The sequence below is a fragment of the Sceloporus occidentalis genome, unplaced genomic scaffold (assembly GCF_023333645.1).
Source record: "Sceloporus occidentalis isolate IW3139 unplaced genomic scaffold, rSceOcc1.0.p SCAF_3, whole genome shotgun sequence".
Classification (NCBI taxonomy): Eukaryota; Metazoa; Chordata; class Lepidosauria; order Squamata; family Phrynosomatidae; genus Sceloporus; species Sceloporus occidentalis.
In genome coordinates this window covers 116,783,138-116,801,186 of record NW_028316983.1, presented here as the reverse complement: position 1 = coordinate 116,801,186, position 18,049 = coordinate 116,783,138, and the positions used below count along the sequence as shown (strand labels likewise).

At 44.5% G+C, this 18,049-nt stretch overlaps 1 protein-coding gene across 1 annotated transcript in view; it reads left to right on the top strand.

The window, feature by feature from the left end:
• The first annotated feature begins 11,231 nt into the window (after positions 1–11,231).
• The window catches only part of LHX4 (LIM homeobox 4), a 92,534-nt gene continuing 85,716 nt past the window's right edge, over positions 11,232–18,049 (top strand). The window contains exon 1 of the mRNA XM_089515914.1: positions 11,232–11,372. Coding sequence (XP_089372040.1) covers positions 11,297–11,372 — 76 coding nt within the window. The 5' untranslated portion in view covers positions 11,232–11,296. The remainder of the gene's footprint in view (positions 11,373–18,049) is intronic.

Here is an 18,049-nt window from a genome sequence, read left to right as displayed (position 1 = left end):
ATTTCTTACTTTGCCAATTACTTTTCCTGCAGGCTATTGTACAATGACTTTGTTTCAATACCAGCTGTATTCAACATTTAAAAAAAAAAAAACCTCTTTATGTGTAAACTGTACACAGTCACTAAAAAGCTGCCACTCTGTTTTTTCCTATGCATATTGCATCAGCTATGCAATATAAGCATTTATGGGATCACAAGCTAAGTATGAATCAATGGAGTTTATCACATGAAGGAGAGGGAGTTTATCCCCAAAAAATCGCATAATTATGCAAAACGATTTCACACAACATTGCAAAAAACCCACCTTTAAAGTGGTCACAAAGAAGCAGTAATGCACATCTTTTTACTTTCGGGATTTCAGCGGCAATGCATTTCTGATATCACTTTATTTGCACTATTGCGTGTGATAATCATTTGCGTAATTAATTGCCATTTTCGCTTTGTTTGCAGGAAGCTTTAAATGCCCTTTATCTTTAAATATCTTTATCTTTAAATGCCCTTTATCTCTCTTCAGTACCAAAATTAGCCCCAGTGAGATAAACTCCAATGTGAGGTTGCAGCAAAAAAAAAAGGTGATGAAATATTAAGCTGCCTTAAGAAAAGTGCCCAGATTGGCAAAAACAATGGTCAGATTGGCACAAAAACCGTTGTGCTTTGATCAGACCTCACCTAAAATGCTCTGTCTACTTCTGGCCACCATAGTTTCAGAAGGGTATCAACAAGCTGGAGTGTGTCCAAAGGAGGGTGATAAAGATAGTAAAGGAGTGGTAAATTAAATCCTTCCAAGATGATAAATATTGAGAAATCAAACCTTGTGAGGAAGAGCTGGGCATTTTTAGCCTGGTGGAAACTGAGAGGTGACAAGGTCAGCCATCTTCAAATATCTGAAAGGCTGTCACAAGAAAGATGGAGCAAACTTGTTTTCTGTTGTTCCAGAGAGTATGACCCAAAGCAATGAATTCATTTTTACAAGAAAGGAAATTGTAACTAAACATTATGAGGATCTATCTGCCTAATGGTATCTACTGTTCAACGATGGAGCTGACTATTTTGGAAAGTAGTGGCTTCTCCTTCACTGAATAGAGGAACAATTTAGTAGTGGGTTCCTGCATTGGCAGGGGAATAGACTGCGTGATTTTTGGATTCACTTCCAAATTTACAGTTCTATAACATGAATTTGCATATTCTGTTATGAACGTAAGAAGGGCTATGCAGGATCAGACCAAAACTCTGTCTAATCCAGCACTCTGTTCCTACATTAGCTAACCAGATATCCATAAGCAGGAGATAAGTACAGTTGCACTCTCCAGATCATGTTCCCCAGCTTCTGATATCGGTAATAATGCATAGCAAAATGTGTGCATGTGCCTTCGAGTCACCTGTGAACTTATGGCACCTCCATGAATTTCACAGGGTTTTCTTAGGCAAGATGGTTTTGCCAGATCCTTTCTCTGAAACAGAGCCTAAAGCACCTGGTATTCACTAGCAGTCTCCCATCCAAGTACTAACCAGAGCTGGCCCTGCTTAGCTTCCATGTTCAGACAGGATCTGGTGTCTTTAGGGTATTTGGGCTGTGAAGCCATGATGACTAGTAGGCATTTGTTCCAAATGTGCATTCTACTTTTTGGTGCAGAATTTCGATTCTACTTTCACAGATTTTTTTTTTTAATGCGGTGGTTCAGCTTGTGCTTCTAGGCCAACAGTGGCTCTTAATACAGCTCTCTCCTTTTCATAGCTGTTGCTTGGGTTGCTTTTCTGAGATTGACTGCAGCTCTACTGCCAAGATGCGGATGCATTAGAAATAGGCTGCGATCCTCTTTGCAGGTGCTCTGTGTGTGTGTGTGTAATAAAGAGATATAAAAATTAAAATCACATGTTCTGTCTTAATTCTCTTGAGAGGCTGTAGTATATGAGCAGATGAAGAGTGCTCCTTGCCATGCTGAAGAGACGCTGTGGCTTTGCTTTCCCCCATGAGAGCTGGCTTTCCAGATCTCTCCTTGCTTGGAACAACTATGGCTCAATGATTCCCAGGTGGATCGGCGCTTTAATCCCTGGGCACTCTGCTGGCATGCTTTAACCCTGAGATTGACTTGAGCAAAGAGTCATTAATTTTGATGGTCATGAGCTGGCTGGATGATGATCCCACACGCCAGCAGGGAATGCTCCAGTGAGTACTTTCCTTTTCATTAGGTAGCAGTTGAATGAAATATTTTAAAGATGATTTTTTTTCCAAGGGCCTGGGCTACTGTTCTCAATCTCTATTCCACACGGCTGTTCTGCACAGTGAAATGAGTGGCCATGTCTGGAGTGTGTGTATATATATATGTGTGTGTGTATGTATATATACATGCCTGGGTATCCACAGAATATACAGTGACTGGGATTAAAACGTAGTACAGAACCAGTAATCAGTTTTAGAATAATCGGAACAAAAAAAATATAAAGCAGAGAAATCAACACACACCTGTAAAAAATTTTAGAGTCTGACAACCTGATATAATACTACTACTACTACTAATACTAATAATGAGGGAATCAAGGCAGGTTACAGAACAATTATAGCAATAAAATATAGAGAGAATAAAAGTTCACAGTTATAAATAGCCTAACCCTCAGTTTTCTTTAAAACATGCCTACCTTGCGACCTTCATTTTTGCTGTTACCCACAAGTTCAGATGCAAAAAGGCAGGGATATAATTTTTAATTTCCCGCCAAGCAGTATATTGCCATCTGAAACACTTGCATGGATTAAATATACAGAATTCAGACAAAGGTGCCACTCGTCCCAGCAGCTGGCAGTTATAAATGCACATCATCATATTGCAAAACCATTAACCTTTGTAGCACTAACCCAGGAGGGCAAGTCACTGAGCAAGATACACTACAAAATGGTCAAGGATAAGTCAGATACTGCCAAGGTCTGCTACCATCCTGGACTGACTGGGAACTGGTCTGGAGCTTTCTTTTAAGAGCTACAGTTCTAGAAGACTCAAATAGGAAGGAACCTATTGTTAGAAGGAAAGAGGTTCCAGTCATATAAGAACTGGGATTTCCTTCCTCCTAATAATAAATGCTTCATCAGATTGCACCATCTCTGTGACACTCAGGCACATGGACCTAAATTGTTCCAACATTTATTCAATGGTGGCTGTTACCGAGTAGCCCTGCCATGGGTATTTTTTGTGGAAATATTTCAACATTGCTCATTTGTTGGCATCACTCTAGCATATAGTCGGGGAATCTAAGGCCTTTTAGATTTTCTTGTGCTCGCCATTGACTGCTGATAGGACTTGGAGACCAATAAGATATGTAAGGTGGATCTAATTGTTTAATATTCTTCTTGTTCTGGAAAAGCCTGCATGGACAGGAGGTTCATGTCAGCCGGGAGCAAGAGGAAACTGATGCCATTTATTCTAATGGAAGACCATTGACCTTTCTGTCCTCTCCTGTAACATAATTAAGAGCAGCTTCCCATTAATAAAAAGTGGTGCTAGAATGCTTCTCTATGCATGGAATATTTGCACGATAACCATGATGTCGCACAACGCTGTGTGAAAATCTTAGCGTTATTGTGCAATATTGATGGGAACGTTATCACTCTCGTCTTTTTTGGTCGTGTGATAAAGTCTAAAATGTGGGGATTCCAGATACAGGCAAATGTCTTCCTGACTAGCTAGTTTAAATTGGCGTTGGCAAGGAAAGGTTCTGCTCTTGAAGTGTCTTCACCTCAAAATAAGTCAGCATTTAGGCCTGAAACCAATTGGTAGTCCCCACTAGAGTGGATGTATTGCTTCAGTTGGCTTTACCTAAACGTTCACTTAACATTCAGCAACTGATTCAATGAGTCTGCTTTACCTAGGACTATCTGTTGAATTTTGGCCTCAGTAACAAGCAAACAAATGAGTATGACTTATTCAAAAAAGGATCACCATCCTCTTAGTTTCTAAATGGATTCCCTGATCCACTAAACCAGCCACTGAGTCAAGGAAGGAAACAAAATCGAGAAAGCATTGCTGCATTTGCCCCCCTCCCCTACGTATATTTACAAATAAATCGATTTATTTTATTTTATCCCGCCTTTTCCCCTGCAAAGGATTCAAGGTAGCTTACAAGCAGTTTAAAAAAGAGTACAACTAAAAACTACTAATACAAAATCTAAAAGACAATTAAAACACAATTCCATTTTTAAAATGCTAAAGGTTTAAAAATACATTTAAAACGTAATAAAAGTACAGAGACACACACCCCTGTTAAAAACTCCATCTGCTGCCATAACTTACACACCAAAGGCCTGCCTAAATAAAAAGGCCTTTGACTGCCAGTCGAAAGACATTGGGGCCAACTGAACCTCCCATGGAAAGGAGCAGCAACCAAAAAGAGACTCTCCCATGTTCTCACCAAACATGCCTCTGATGGTGATGCAAGTGAGAGAAAGCCTTGATCCCAAAACCTTTATAAGTTGGACACTTACATAGGACTTTATCACAGGTGAGGAATTTTTCTTAAATTCGAATGAAAAGAAAGTGGGGCCAGAACGCATTCACTTAAAGTTGCCAGTTTAGCGCAATTACGTGAATGCGCATTGCGTTCAAACTGGCTCCCCATTGCATGAAAATAGCATGCCATTGCCCGAATTTGCGTGTGGCAGTCTATCACGCAATAATGTGAAACCACATGATTGTGTTCAGACTGACTTCCCATTGCTCGAATTTGCATGGAGTGGGTTATCACACAATAACGTTAAATCCCATGATTGCATTCAGATTGCCATTGGATTATACTTTCAATTTCCCTTGTCTGATAAACTCCATAGCAGGAGATACAATCTTTCAGATAGCCTGCATCCAAGCCATGTGGGGCTTTAAAGGTTCTAACCAGAACTGTGAATCCTCCCCAGAAATGGACTGGATGCCAGTAGATCTGTTTCAGCAAAGGGCTTTGCACCCCAACTCAGCAGCCTGGCTACAGCATTTTCAATCCACTGAAGTTACAGAACAGATTCCAAAGGAAGCCTCATGCAGAGTACATTTCAGGAATCCAAACAGCATGAAATCAAGACACATGTCACTGCAGCCAGATTTAACTTCTCAAGGAATGGGTGCAGCTGGCACACCAGTTTTCACTAGACAAATGCACTCCTGGCTACTACTGAAACCTGCGCATCCATACATAGATCTGAGTCCAGAGGTAGACCCAAGCTGCTAACCTGACATTTCAATTGGAGTGTAACCCCATCCATCACAGGCTGAATCCCTGTCCTGCCTTTTGGCTGACCAGGAACACCTCCGTCTTGTTTAAATTAAGCTTCAATGTGTTTGTCCTCATCCAGTCCATTACCAATCATAGACATCAGTTTATCACAGAGAAACTTTCCTTGGAATTGGAGGGAAAGGAGAGGTAGAGTTGGGGTTCACTGATGACACTCAACCCAGTGCTTTAACATAAGTGTTAAATAGTATGAAGGACAAAAGCTGAGCCCTGAGGGACCCCACAGACACACAGCCATGGGGTTCAACAGGAATCTGCCAGCATCACCTTCTGAGTTTACTCCTCCAAGAAGGACTGGAATCAATGAAGAGCCCCAAAGTCCCCTCCCAGAGAGACAGCTCAAAAGAATACCATAGGTGACGGTACCAAAAGCCACTGAGATCTCAATGAAAACACATTCCTCCCATCTAGATCCCTGCATTGGTCATCCAACAAGCAACTAAAGCCATCTCTGTTTCACTACAAGGCTGGAAGCCAGGCTGAAATTACCTCAAAGCATCCCAGAAATAAAAGTCAAACAAGCAGACTTTCAATGGTCTTTGAGATACATATCTGCATCTCTCCAGGGACACAGCTGGTTGACAGCCAGTGCTTTGGATGACAGGGAACTAAATGATTGAGGGCCTGAACAGACAGGCCAAAATAAAGCTGCTTTGATTCACTTTGGAGGTATGGTGTTTCAATGATGCATGCGTCCTAAGAGTCTGGAAGTTGCACTAAAGCTGCACTCCAGTCCTTAGGACTGGAGCGTGGCTTTGGTCTGGCTTCTGGACTCTTAGGATGCATGTATCATTTAAACAGCATAACTCCAAAGTGACCCGAAGCAGCTTTATTTTGGCTGTCTGTATCAGGCCCATGTTTTTATCGGAGAGGACACCTCTCTAGGAATCTCTAGGTCCTCCAGTGCAACTCTGTGGCCAACGTCCGACAGACACTGACCCTAGAACTGCACCGGAGGAGCTGCAAAGGCCTAGTAGAATATTCTCTCTAGGAATATCTAGGTCTTTCAGTGCAACTTTTTAGTTACAGAGTTAAACTGGAGGACCTAAATATTCCTAGAGAGAACATATTAATCAAATCCATGGATAATCAAATCCTCAAATATCAATGCTTCAAATATGGAAGGATGAGCGTGTAATATATATAATATGTTGAGGGTAGACGATGAGGTACACTAATCTCCTTTCCTGCTTTCTCTCTGTTTTGCTGTTCATGCATGTTCAGGGATCCTAAAGGCAGCTGCTGTTTACTTTGCCTGTTGTAGGCAGGCTCACGCATAGTTACCACAGGATCTCATTCCTTCCCGGAGCAAGATTTATTGCCTAGTTTACTGCAGACATGCTCATGCAACCTGGCACTGAAAGTCTGTGTTTTTCCAGTCCTCCTTCCGCATTCTCCCAATGGCTATACTGATTTGAAGAAAAAAAGAACAACTATCTCCTTCCATATAAATAGATAAAGAGACTTTGTAAAAAGGCGTTTCACTGTCAGAGGCTTGTTAACTGAGAGATGTGTGTGCATGTGTTTCCAAGTCACCTGTTGAGTTATGAATCATAGGATTTTCTTAGGTAAGGAATCCTCCGCTCCTTCCTCTGAAATTTTGCCTGCACTAAATCTCCTTTTTCTTTCTGGTTGATGCTTTTCACAAATCTGCAGAGCAAAGACTTCCTCAGAGCACTGTCCATTGCTGGGTGGTGCTGAAAGCTGTTACACGATGGCTGCAGACTTAACCATGTGTATGTTAACATATTGTCCAGTAATGAAGCTTCTCTTTGGGTCTTGTGGTGATTTGATTCCTGTGAAACACTTGTGCAACAATATGCAAAGCCTCTAAAATGACTGGATGCAGCCTAGCAGAAATGATGGTCTTGTTGGATTTAAATGGAGATGCTCAGTACTTCCCAAACTTTGTGTATTAAAACTCTGTAAGTGAACAGGGGGATAGGTTTCTCAGAGGATGAATAGGTTTTACTTCTATTTATTGTCAAATTTAGATTATAGGAGATTGAAATTTATTCACACCCAGAGGGAGCCCATTTCCTTCTGTTTGTGAAGGAGTCACTGACCTGATTTGAAGAAACTGAGATCAGGGAGTCATTTTCCAGTTCTTCTTTTAGAATCGTAGAGTTGGAAGAGACCGCAAGGGCCATCCAGTCCAACCCCATTCTGCCATGCAGGAAATCCCAATCAAAGCATCCCCGACAGATGGCCATCCAGCCTCCGTTTGAAGACCTCCAAGGAAGGAGACTCTGAAGGAGTGTGTCCCACTGTTGAACAACCCTTACTGTCAGCCCTTACCTTGAGTAAGTCACACACTCTCAGCCTCAGAGGAAGGCAATGACATATCCTTACTAAAGAAGGAAATCCTTTGATAGGTTCACTTTAGGGGCCCCATAAGTCAGAGGCAACTTGAAGGCCCACAACCACCACCACCACCATCTATTTGTCATGGTGTAAGTAATGCACCAAAAACACTCCTGTAGTTCCCTTATTGAAACCAACAGAACCTGGAAATGCCTAACACCGGACAGGCCGTGTCCCAAGTATACTGACACCACAACTGCCTTCGCTTAGTTATTTCTTGGATTGATACCCTGCCTTTCTCCCCAAATGGGATTCTTGGTCTCCCTCCACTGGAGGGATTTTGGCTCCTCTTCTCATAGCAGTAAGGTTTATCCTCAGGATCATTTACTTCCATGCTTCGTTCAAAGGGACAATGGGGAAACTATATAAGACCTGCCATTATAAATCTCAGTTCAGCACTGTGAGTAATCTTCTTGCAGGAAAATAAATCAGCAAGAAAATTGGGAGAAGGGGTATTCCAATAAGACACTTGATTTTTCCTCACTGCCTGCTCTTTGCACCAAAGGATACTGGAGACTTTGGTGGAGGGATATAAATGAAACTCAAGAGAAATGGAGCAGGGACACCAAACTTTTATTGTTGCCGTTTCTAGAAAAACAAGATTTAAATGATTTTATCATGCCTATACATTCACTGTGGTGTGCTTTTTGACCATTGCAAATGAGGTTTTGCTAGCCAGGTTGGGGATTCCTTGCTTTGCAAAGGAGAGGGCACTAAAGATGGCTCTGTAGTTTAACTCTTCCCTGCCTTGGCCTTGAGAGAGTACTCTTTTAGTAATACGACCTAAGGGCCGCCACTTTACTAAGAGTTGAAAGGAACAGAACCATGTGTAAGTAGCACTGGGGTTAACATTTCACAACACTTGTTTCTTCCCATGGACTGAAAGCAAACAGTTTTGTTCTGGACAGTTTTTGGAGAATCATCCCCAAAAAGTCAGTTTGCAGTTGTAAAATCTTGTCATTGAAGGCAACCCGAATATATATATATATATATATATATATATATATATATGGAATTCAAAATTCAAATGAAGAAATGAAGGAAGTCTGGAAATTCAAATGAAAATCTGAACATTCAAAGGAAGAAAGGAAGGAAATCTGGGATTCAAAATTCAAAAGAAGAACTGGAAAATACAGTGTTTTTTTTTTCTTCAGAAGACACTGTATTTTTCCGGTTCTTCTTTTGAATTTTGAATTCCAGTTTTAAGCGTGAAAAGGCTCAGGACTCGAAAGTATAGAAATATAGAAGTATGTATTGCCCCTCACTTGAACTTGTGTTTTAAATTTGTGCTGTTCACATTTAAAAAACCACACTTTGATGCCTCTGCCGTTTTTATTTTCAGCCCCATTTGTAGGCAGTGTTCCACTGAAGTATTTCCCAGGGAGGTTTTCAGGATGAAAGTGCAGGATGGTGCAAATATGGAGTAAGAGCAATGTCTCCTTTCCTTCAACAGATTTAATCCTTGTTGCTTGGGGAGTAATATGGCATCCTTCATTTCCATTACGTAAAAATGTCCCTTGTGCAAACTCCTTGTGGCTTTACGTAAGGGAGTCAGGATAGGCATTACAACCAAGTGCAAAGAAAGGTTGCAACGAAAACATTGGCAAGCATAACAAGGGCTGTGATCCCGTGTGTCTCCTTCGCAAGTAACGAAATAGGAGTGAATTAGTTGTCCGATTTCACGTTTTTTTTCCAACTTACAAAGAGCTTATCGTGGAGTTTTCTTGGCCAGATTTGTTCAGAGGAGTTTTTGAGGCTGAGAGAGTGTGACTTAGCTCAAAGTCACCCAGTGGCTTTCCAGGGATGAATGGGGATTTGAACCCTAGTCTAACCAGGCTGGCTCTCAAATAGGACTTATTTCTGCCTTGAGAGCCTCTGAATGAACCTGAAGGGAAACAGGGCTGAGCATCTGAGCAAGGACTGAGAAGGAGGCTGCCTTTGTTTCCAAAATAACAACAACAACAATAACAACAACAACTTTTTTCTTCTAGAGAAAGGTTCGCTTTCTGCTCTTGTCAGGGAGAAGCCTGGTCTTTTCGCTGTTCATCCGGATGAGTAGGAAATGTTACTCTACTCACTGGGCTTCTCTTTGCCTTTCTCAAGAAATCCCTTCTGAGCATGGATTCACATTGACATTAAGTCTTTTTCGCTTTTATTTTGCAAATTGTTGTTGTTGTCGTTGTTGTTGTTGTTGTTGTGTATCTTCAAGTCGTTTCCGGCTTATGACTATCATGGGGTTTCCTTGGCGAGATTGGTTCAGAGGAGGTTTGCCATTGCCTTCCCCTGAGGAGGCTGAGAGAGTGTGACTTGCCCAAGGCCACCCAATGGGTTTCCATGGCCCGGCAGGGACTCGAACCCTGGTCTCCGGAGTCGTGGTCCAACGCTCAAACCACTACGCTGGCCCTCGTTTTGCAAAAGGAGTAATAAACGTTGCAAATGTCAAGATGATGCTGATGATGGTGGTGGTGATGATGATTATGATGATGGTGATGATGAAGATGATTGTGATGGTGATGATGGTGGTAATGATGATGATTATGATGATGATGGTGATGATGAAGATGATTGTGATGGTGATGATGGTGGTAATGATGATGATTATGATGATGGTGATGATGATGATGATTGTGATGGTGATGATGGTAGTAATGATGATGATGGTGATGATGATGATGATTGTGATGGTGATGATGGTGGTAATGATGATGATTATGATGATGGTGATGATGATGATGATTGTGATGGTGATGATGGTGATGCTTCTGCTGCTGCTGCTAATGATGCTGATCATGCTGCTGGTGATGCTGATGGTGATGACGGTGATGATGATGGTGATGGATCAGTGAGGAGGAGAAGGAAGAGATAGTGAATTTCTCCAATGCAAGAATGAAACTAACCGGACCCTCCCTGCCCCAACTGGTGTAGTGGTTGGAGGGTCAGACTACGACTCTGGAGACCAGGGTTCAAATCCAGCTCAGCCATAGAAACCCATTGGGTAACATTGGGCAAGTCACACTCTCTCAGCCTTTCAGGGGAAGGCAATGGCAAACCTCCTCTGAAGAAACCTCGCCAAGAAAACCCCATAAATAAGACTTGAAGGGCCACACACATAACATGCACCTGAAGCAAGATGACCATTGAACCCTGTGTCCAAGTAGTCGAAGGGAAGGGGAGGGGCCACGAGCAGAGCTCCGCCCCCAAAGAAAAAAGGGAGAAGGAGCCCTCCCTCTCTTTCCCTCTTACCTGAGGGTTCTCCCCCTCCCTTCCCAGGATTCCTTTTTTTAAGGATGGAGGGCAGGGATTGGCTGGAGGGGGCGGGGCTTCCCCTGCTGGACAGTGACGTCACGCCCTCTCCCTGCAGTGTGAATGAATCAAAGCTGCCTGGCCTCGCAGCTTTAGCCTGACTCCATCGTCTAAGAGGAGGAGGAGGAGGAGGAGGCAGGTGGTGGTGCATCACGATTTGAACCCAGGACACACTCCGGCTGGGCTGGCCGGAGGAGCAGAGGGGGATTGCTTGGCCCTCAGCCCTTCTGCGGCATCTACAAGACCACCACCCCTCCAGAGGCCAGGCTTCACTTTCAGTTTATTTGTTTTTAATAATAATAATAATAATAATAATAATAATAATAATTTGGGAGGTTTGGTTCTGCCTCCCTTGACCCAGAATGATGCAAAGCGCCTCCCTCCCGACCGAAGGGGCTGTCAAGGGGCTTCCAGAGATGCTCGGGGTGCCAATGCAACGTAAGGCATTTTTAATTCCTCTCTCCTTTCTATGGCTTGGATGCTCAAGCTGGCAAAGCTGGGGATGGATGGCGCAGGGAGGATCGCTGGGGATCGCTGCCTTCTTTCCGTGGAGGGATGGGGATCCAGGAGGGGAAGCTTTCAGGTGGCAAACAGGTGGTTCCCCTTCTTCAAGGGCTCCGGAGGAAAAGGCCTCTTTGCCTTTGAGGGTCAGCCAAAAGCCATCCATCTATCCATCCATCCGTTCAAAATCATAGCTTTGGCACGTGGGGAAGGTTGGAGGCATCGGCTGCATCCGCACTGCAGGGATGTTCCGCTTTGACGCCGCTTTCACTGCCACGGCTCAATGCGAGGGAATCCTGGGGAATGTGGTTTGCTGTGAAGCTAGAGCGGAGCTCCGAATTCCCTAGCGCTGAGCCGTGGCAGCCCAAGCGGGGCCAGAGCGGATTGTCCCTGCAGTGCGGATGCGCCCTTGCCAGAGCGGGGTCTGGAAAACTGCCTCCACTCTGCAGAAATAATCCGGGTCGACACTACTTTCACTGCCACGGCTGAAGCTCCGGTGCCACAACAAACTGCAGCAGCCCCCAGAATTCCATAGCCTTTAGCCATAGCAGTTAAAGTAGTTTCAACCCGGGTTGTTTCTGCAGTGTGGAGGCAGCTTATAACTGCCTGGGACTGCTCCAACTGCCCTGGGGATTCTGGGAAGGGTAGTTCTGTGAGACACTGAGCCGCCCCTGTCGGAGAGCAATTCCCAGGATTCCCTAGCATGGAGCCAGGGCAGTTCAAGCGGTCTCAAACTGATTTGTCGGTGCCCTGTGTTCTGGACCAAACCCTTGTTTCTTAGCCCTTCTTAGACACTTCCCAGGATTCCCTAGCCCGTCCAAGTGGCGTCAAACCGGGTTATTCCTGCAGTGCGGATGCAATTGGCTGGAGGGCTGCTTCTAAAGAGGAGGCATCTACGCTTTCGTTGCTGGGTGCCTTCAAGTCCTTTCCGATCCATCCAGGGGCTTTTCTGGCCAGGTTTCTTCAGAGGGGGGGGGTTGTTCTGGCCATCTTCTGAGGCTGAGAGAGTGCGACTGGTGGGTTTCATAGCTGGACAGGCTTAAAAGCGGGTTGCTTGCTAAAACCAGAGAGGCTGAGGCCGGCCTTGGCTTCTTTGGACTTCTTAGGTGTGCTTGGATCACAGTTCCCATCATCCCTGCCCATGGGCCAAGGCGATGGGACCTGGAGTTAGGTCCCTTTGGGAGGGAAGAGGGAGAGCTGGCCGAATTGGTCTGGGCTGGGGTCCCTTCTCTTGGCGTTGCTCTCTCTCCCTCCTAAACGTGGCTGTCGGGCTGCCCTTGACCGGAATCTTTTGCCGGCCGACACGCGTCCAGAGCCGATTGTGTGGATCCACTTTGCTTGGGCCAGCTTTCTCGGCCCCGCTGGGAACCATGGGCTGGGCAATGCTTCTTCCAAGCCAGCCAGGCTCCCCTGGTGTCCTCACCTCAAAGGAGCACCATGAGATATAGCCATAAGATGAAGCCACGGCCACCAGGAAAGCTCCAAACACTAGAAATCTCAGGTCCCTGCTTCTTAGTTCTGCTCCAAGTTCCTTTTTTTTTTTTTTTTTTGGGGGGGGGGGATCCCAAAGGCTGGGATGGAGGACAAGTCCTGGAAAAAGGAGGACGCTGGGTAACCCTGGAAGGGGGTCCCTTGGAGTCGGCGAAAGAGATCTGAACCCAGGATCCCAAAAGGAGGGGAGGACAAACCTGTAAACCCATTCCCACATTCTTGGGAAGGATCTTTGGCTGGGAAGAAGCCAATGCAATGTGTGTGTGTGTGTTGTGTGTGTTTCATTGCCTTCTAGAGGATCAAGCCTTTTCTTTTTGGAAGGGGGGGGGGTCATTCTGGAGACCGGCTTCCCCTTCTCGAAAAGGAAGAAAAGAAAAAAGGAAGGAAGGAAGGAAGGAAGAAAAAAAGAAGGGAAAGGCCTGCCTTTGGAAGCGCAGAGCAGGAACTTGCCTGCCCCAAATTTATAGCCTGGGTCACCGCTGGAGTATTTTCTAATGGAGAGTCAATTGGTTTTAATTCAATTAGGCCCGGAATATAACTCAGAAAGTCCGTTAAATTCCAATTATCCAGCCGCGGGTGTGTGTGTGTGTGTATGTGTGTGTACTGTATGTATTATATATATATATATATATATATATATTCGCACATTTCTCTGGCCTTTCTCTCCCCGATCTCTACAAACTTCAAAGGACGCATCTGTCTGTCTGTTTCCCTCTCCATTCCTCCTGGGTCCAACATCTGGGCTCTGCCAAAAGAACCACATAAAGCATCCGGTCCTCTGGATATCCTCGCGACACAGTGCATTCAGTAATCAATAGTCGATAGCTTCCTGCCCTTGGAAGCTAAGCAGGATCAGGGCTGGCCAGTCCTTGGGTGGGATCCGGCCGAGGAATTGATGTCATGTTTCAGGCAGAAATCTGGCCGAGAAAACCATCGGAGAGGGCCGCCGCGCTTCGGAGCCGATGCTCTCTCTCTCTCTCTGGCTGCAGCCACACTGGAGAAACAACCCGCTTTGGTACCGCTTTTAACTGCTCTGGTTCTGGTTTTTCCCCTTTCAAACCTAAACCTGAGGAAGGGGCTGTCATTCCCATCTGGATTTCTATCCAGATGTGGCCCTGTTTCTTGCCGCCTCCTTGGCATCTTGCGATCCGATCTACACTCCTTTTCTTCTTGATCCGTATTTAGGATTTTCCTGGTTCACCATCGTTTCTTTCTCTCTCTCTCTCTCTCTCTTTCTTTCTTCTGTCTTTCCAAATCTCTCCTCCCGAAGCTTGAACACCCTTTTTCACATTGGAAAGTGGACTCTCCTTTGAGTTCCGCTGACCTGGCCTTTTATTCTTTCATTTCATTTCATTTCATTTTATCATTTCGGGGCATTTGTCGGCTTGGCTTTTCAATCTCCGTTCCTTTTTTTTTGAAGCGGATAAGAAATCGCATCTGGACGATTCCTGATGCGGGCTGATCCCTCGATGAGGCATTTGCTTCATCATTTGATTTCCCCTTTTGCGAGGGTTTGATATTATTCTTATTCTTATTTTTAAAACCCCGCTTTGCTGTATGCTGTTCTTTTCCCTTCTTTCCGAAGCCGAGAGAGTGTGACTTGTGCAAGGTCTTCGCTACAAACACCGGCTTTGATGCTTGAATAAATAGATTTTAAGTGATCCGAAGCCGAAAAAGACGGGTTGCCTCTGCAGTTTGACACCGCTTTCACTAGCATGGCTCCATCCTGTGAAACCCTGGGACTTGTGGCTTGTTGTGGCACCAGAGGACTCTCTCACAAACCTACACATATCCCAGAATTCCATAGCACTGAGCCGTGGCAGTTAAAGCGGTGTCAAACGGCATTATTTCTGCTCTGCGGAAAACACGTTTTATTCTAGAATCCCACTCTCGGAGCGGTCGATCTCTATTCCGGCGTCTATCCTCCGTTTTCAATTCCCAGAATTGTAAGGAGCGGAGGGATCAGGGTGACCAGGCGTCCTCCTTTTCCAGGACGTGCCCTACATTTCAGCTTTTTCTCCAGGAGGGATTCCAAAGGGTCCTCCATTGGGAGCAGAGCTAAGAAGCATGGGCTTATGTTTCTAGAGGAGTGTTTTTGAAGCTTTTGTTTGGGAATACAGTGGACCCTTGTTATACGCTGGGTTTTGGTTCCAAGATCCCCCGTGGATAACAAAATCCGTGGATGCTCAAGTCCCATTAAATATAATGGCAGAGCAAAAGGGTGTCCCTTATAAAAAAAGAAAATCAAGGTTTGATATTTGAAATTTATACTTTTTTTGAACATTTTCAAACCGTGGATGCTTGAATATGTGTATAAGAAATCTGTGTATAAGAAGGATGGACTGTCTCTTCGACATTTGTCTGGCATGTCCTCCGTTTTGCTGTGCCAGGAGGAGGACATCTGGTCGCCCTGGAAGGAATCGCATTAAATTCGCGTTGGTTCTGGGGAGAATTGTGTTGCTGCGAAACTGGATTCAAAGGACCCTTCCTTTCCTGTCGACCAATATATTGTCCTTCTCTTCTTTTCCCCCTGGAAGGCTCTGGGCTTTGTGGTTGTTTGGATAGGAATGGAAAAGGAAAAGGAAAGGAATGGAAAGAGGAATGAAAAGAGGAATGGGAAAGGAATAGAAAAAAGAATGGGAAAGGAGTGGAAAGAGGAATAGAAAGGAAATGGAAATGGATGGAAAGAGGAATGGAAAGGAATGGAAAGAAGAATGGGAAAGGAATAGAAAAAAGAATGGGAAAGGAGTGGAAAGAAGAATAGAAAGGAAATGGAAATGGATGGAAAGAGGAATGGAAAGGAATGGAAAGAAGAATGGGAAAGGAATAGAAAAAAAGAGTGGAATAGGAGTGGAAAGAGGAATGGAAAGGAAATGGATGGAAAGAGGAATGGAAAAGAATAGAAGAAAGAGTGGGGAAGGAGTGGAAAGAGGAATAGAAAGGAAATGGAAATGGATGGAAAGAGGAATGGAAAGGAATGGAAAGAAGAATGGGAAAGGAATAGAAGAAAGAATGGGAAAGGAGTGGAAAGAAGAATAGAAAGGAAATGGAAATGGATGGAAAGAGGAATGGAAAGGAATGGAAAGAAGAATGGGAAAGGAATAGAAAAAAAGAGTGGAATAGGAGTGGAAAGAGGAATGGAATGGAAATGGATGGAAAGAGGAATGGAAAAGAATAGAAGAAAGAGTGGGGAAGGAGTGGAAAGAGGAATAGAAAGGAAATGGAAATGGATGGAAAGAGGAATGGAAAGGAATGGAAAGAAGAATGGGAAAGGAATAGAAGAAAGAGTGGAATAGGAGTGGAAAGAGGAATGGAAAGGAAATGGAAAGGAGTGGGAAAGGAATAGAAAAAAGAATGGGAAAGGAGTGGAAAGAGGAATAGAAAGGAAATTGAAATGAATGGGAAAAGGAATGGAAAGAGGAATGGGAAAGGAATAGAAAAAAAGAGTGGGAAAGGAGTGGAAAGAGGAATAGAAAGGAAATGGACATGAATGGAAAATGAATGGAAGGAGGAATGGAAAAGGAATAGAAAAAAGTGGAATAGGAGTGGAAAGAGGAATGAAAAAGGAAATGGAAAGAGGAATGGGAAAAGAATGGAAAAGGAAACGGAAAGGAATGCGAAAGGAAGTGGAAAGGAATGAAAAAGGGATGGGGGGAAATGGAAGAGGAAGGTCAAAGGAAACGGCAAGGGATGGCAAGAGGCACGGCTCCGGACCCCCGAACAAACTCCAACTCCCAGAATCCCATAGCCTTGAGCCAAGACACATTTAAAGCGGTGCCAAACCGGGTTATTATTTCTCCAGTGTGGATGCAGCCCCGGAGCACCTGGCGGGGAGGGAGAGGAAGAGGGGGAAGCGGGTGGAGCGGGCGCCTTGTTCCCTTTGCCCCCGTGAAATGTGCGACATTCCAGGAAAAGGGAGGGCATCACAAAAGGAAAGCTTTAGAAACACAACACACTTATAAATTCAGGCTTCTTAGTTATGGAAGAAGGTCCCTTTTCTTTTCCTGAGGGCCCTAGAGTTAAGACCGTGCGGCCTAGGACGCATCTGCACTACAGAAATAACCCAGTTTGACACCGCTTTTACTGCCCCGGCTTAATGCTGCGGAGTCCTCAGGGCTGTAATTTTTGTGAGACGTTTGAGCCTTGCTTTGTCGGAAAGCTCTGGACAAACTCCAACTCCCAGAATCCCATAGCCTTGAGCCAGACAAAGAGTTAAAGCGGTGCCAAACCGGGTTATTATCTCTCCAGTGTGGATGCAGCCTGTGCTTTGGCACCACTCTTTCTGAGTCGCCTGGGGTTTTAGGAACCCGTTTCCCTCGTCTATAATGTTTCCCTGAAAACACACTGCAGATATAATCCGGTTTGAGACCGCTTTAACTGCCTTGGCTCAATGCTAGGGAATTATTCTGGGAAGTGTAGCGCTTTGTCAGAGAGAGAGCAATAAACTACAACTTCCAGAATAATTCCCTAGCATTGAGCCAAGGCAGTTTAAGCGGTCTCAAACCGGATTAGCCCTGCAGTGTGTTTTGGACTAATAAACTGCAAATTGCCGGGATTCCTTAGTAGTGAATCCAGAGCCGTTAAAGCGGTCTCAAACTGGATTATTCCTGCAGTGTGTTTCTGGCGTCGGGGATCTTTTGTAGGGTTATATATGGTCCCTGAGAGTTACGGAAAGGACAGGAAAGAAAGAAGGAAGGAAGGAAGGAAGGAAGGAAGGAAGGAAGGAAGGAAAAAAGGAAGGAAGGAAGGAAGGAAGGAAGGAAGGAAGGAAGGAAGGAAAAAAGGAAGGAAGGAAGGAAGGAAGGAAGGAAGGAAGGAAAAAAGGAAGGAAGGAAGGAAGGAAGGAAGGAAGGAAAAAAGGAAGGAAGGAAGGAAGGAAGGAAGGAAGGAAGGAAGGAAAAAAGGAAGGAAGGAAGGAAGGAAGGAAGGAAGGAAGGAAGGAAAAAAGGAAGGAAGGAAGGAAGGAAAAAAGGAAGGAAGGAAGGAAGGAAGGAAGGAAGGAAGGAAGGAAGGAAGGAAGGAAAAAAGGAAGGAAGGAAGGAAGGAAAAAAGGAAGGAAGGAAGGAAGGAAGGAAAAAAGGAAGGAAGGAAGGAAGGAAGGAAGGAAAGATAGATAGATAGAT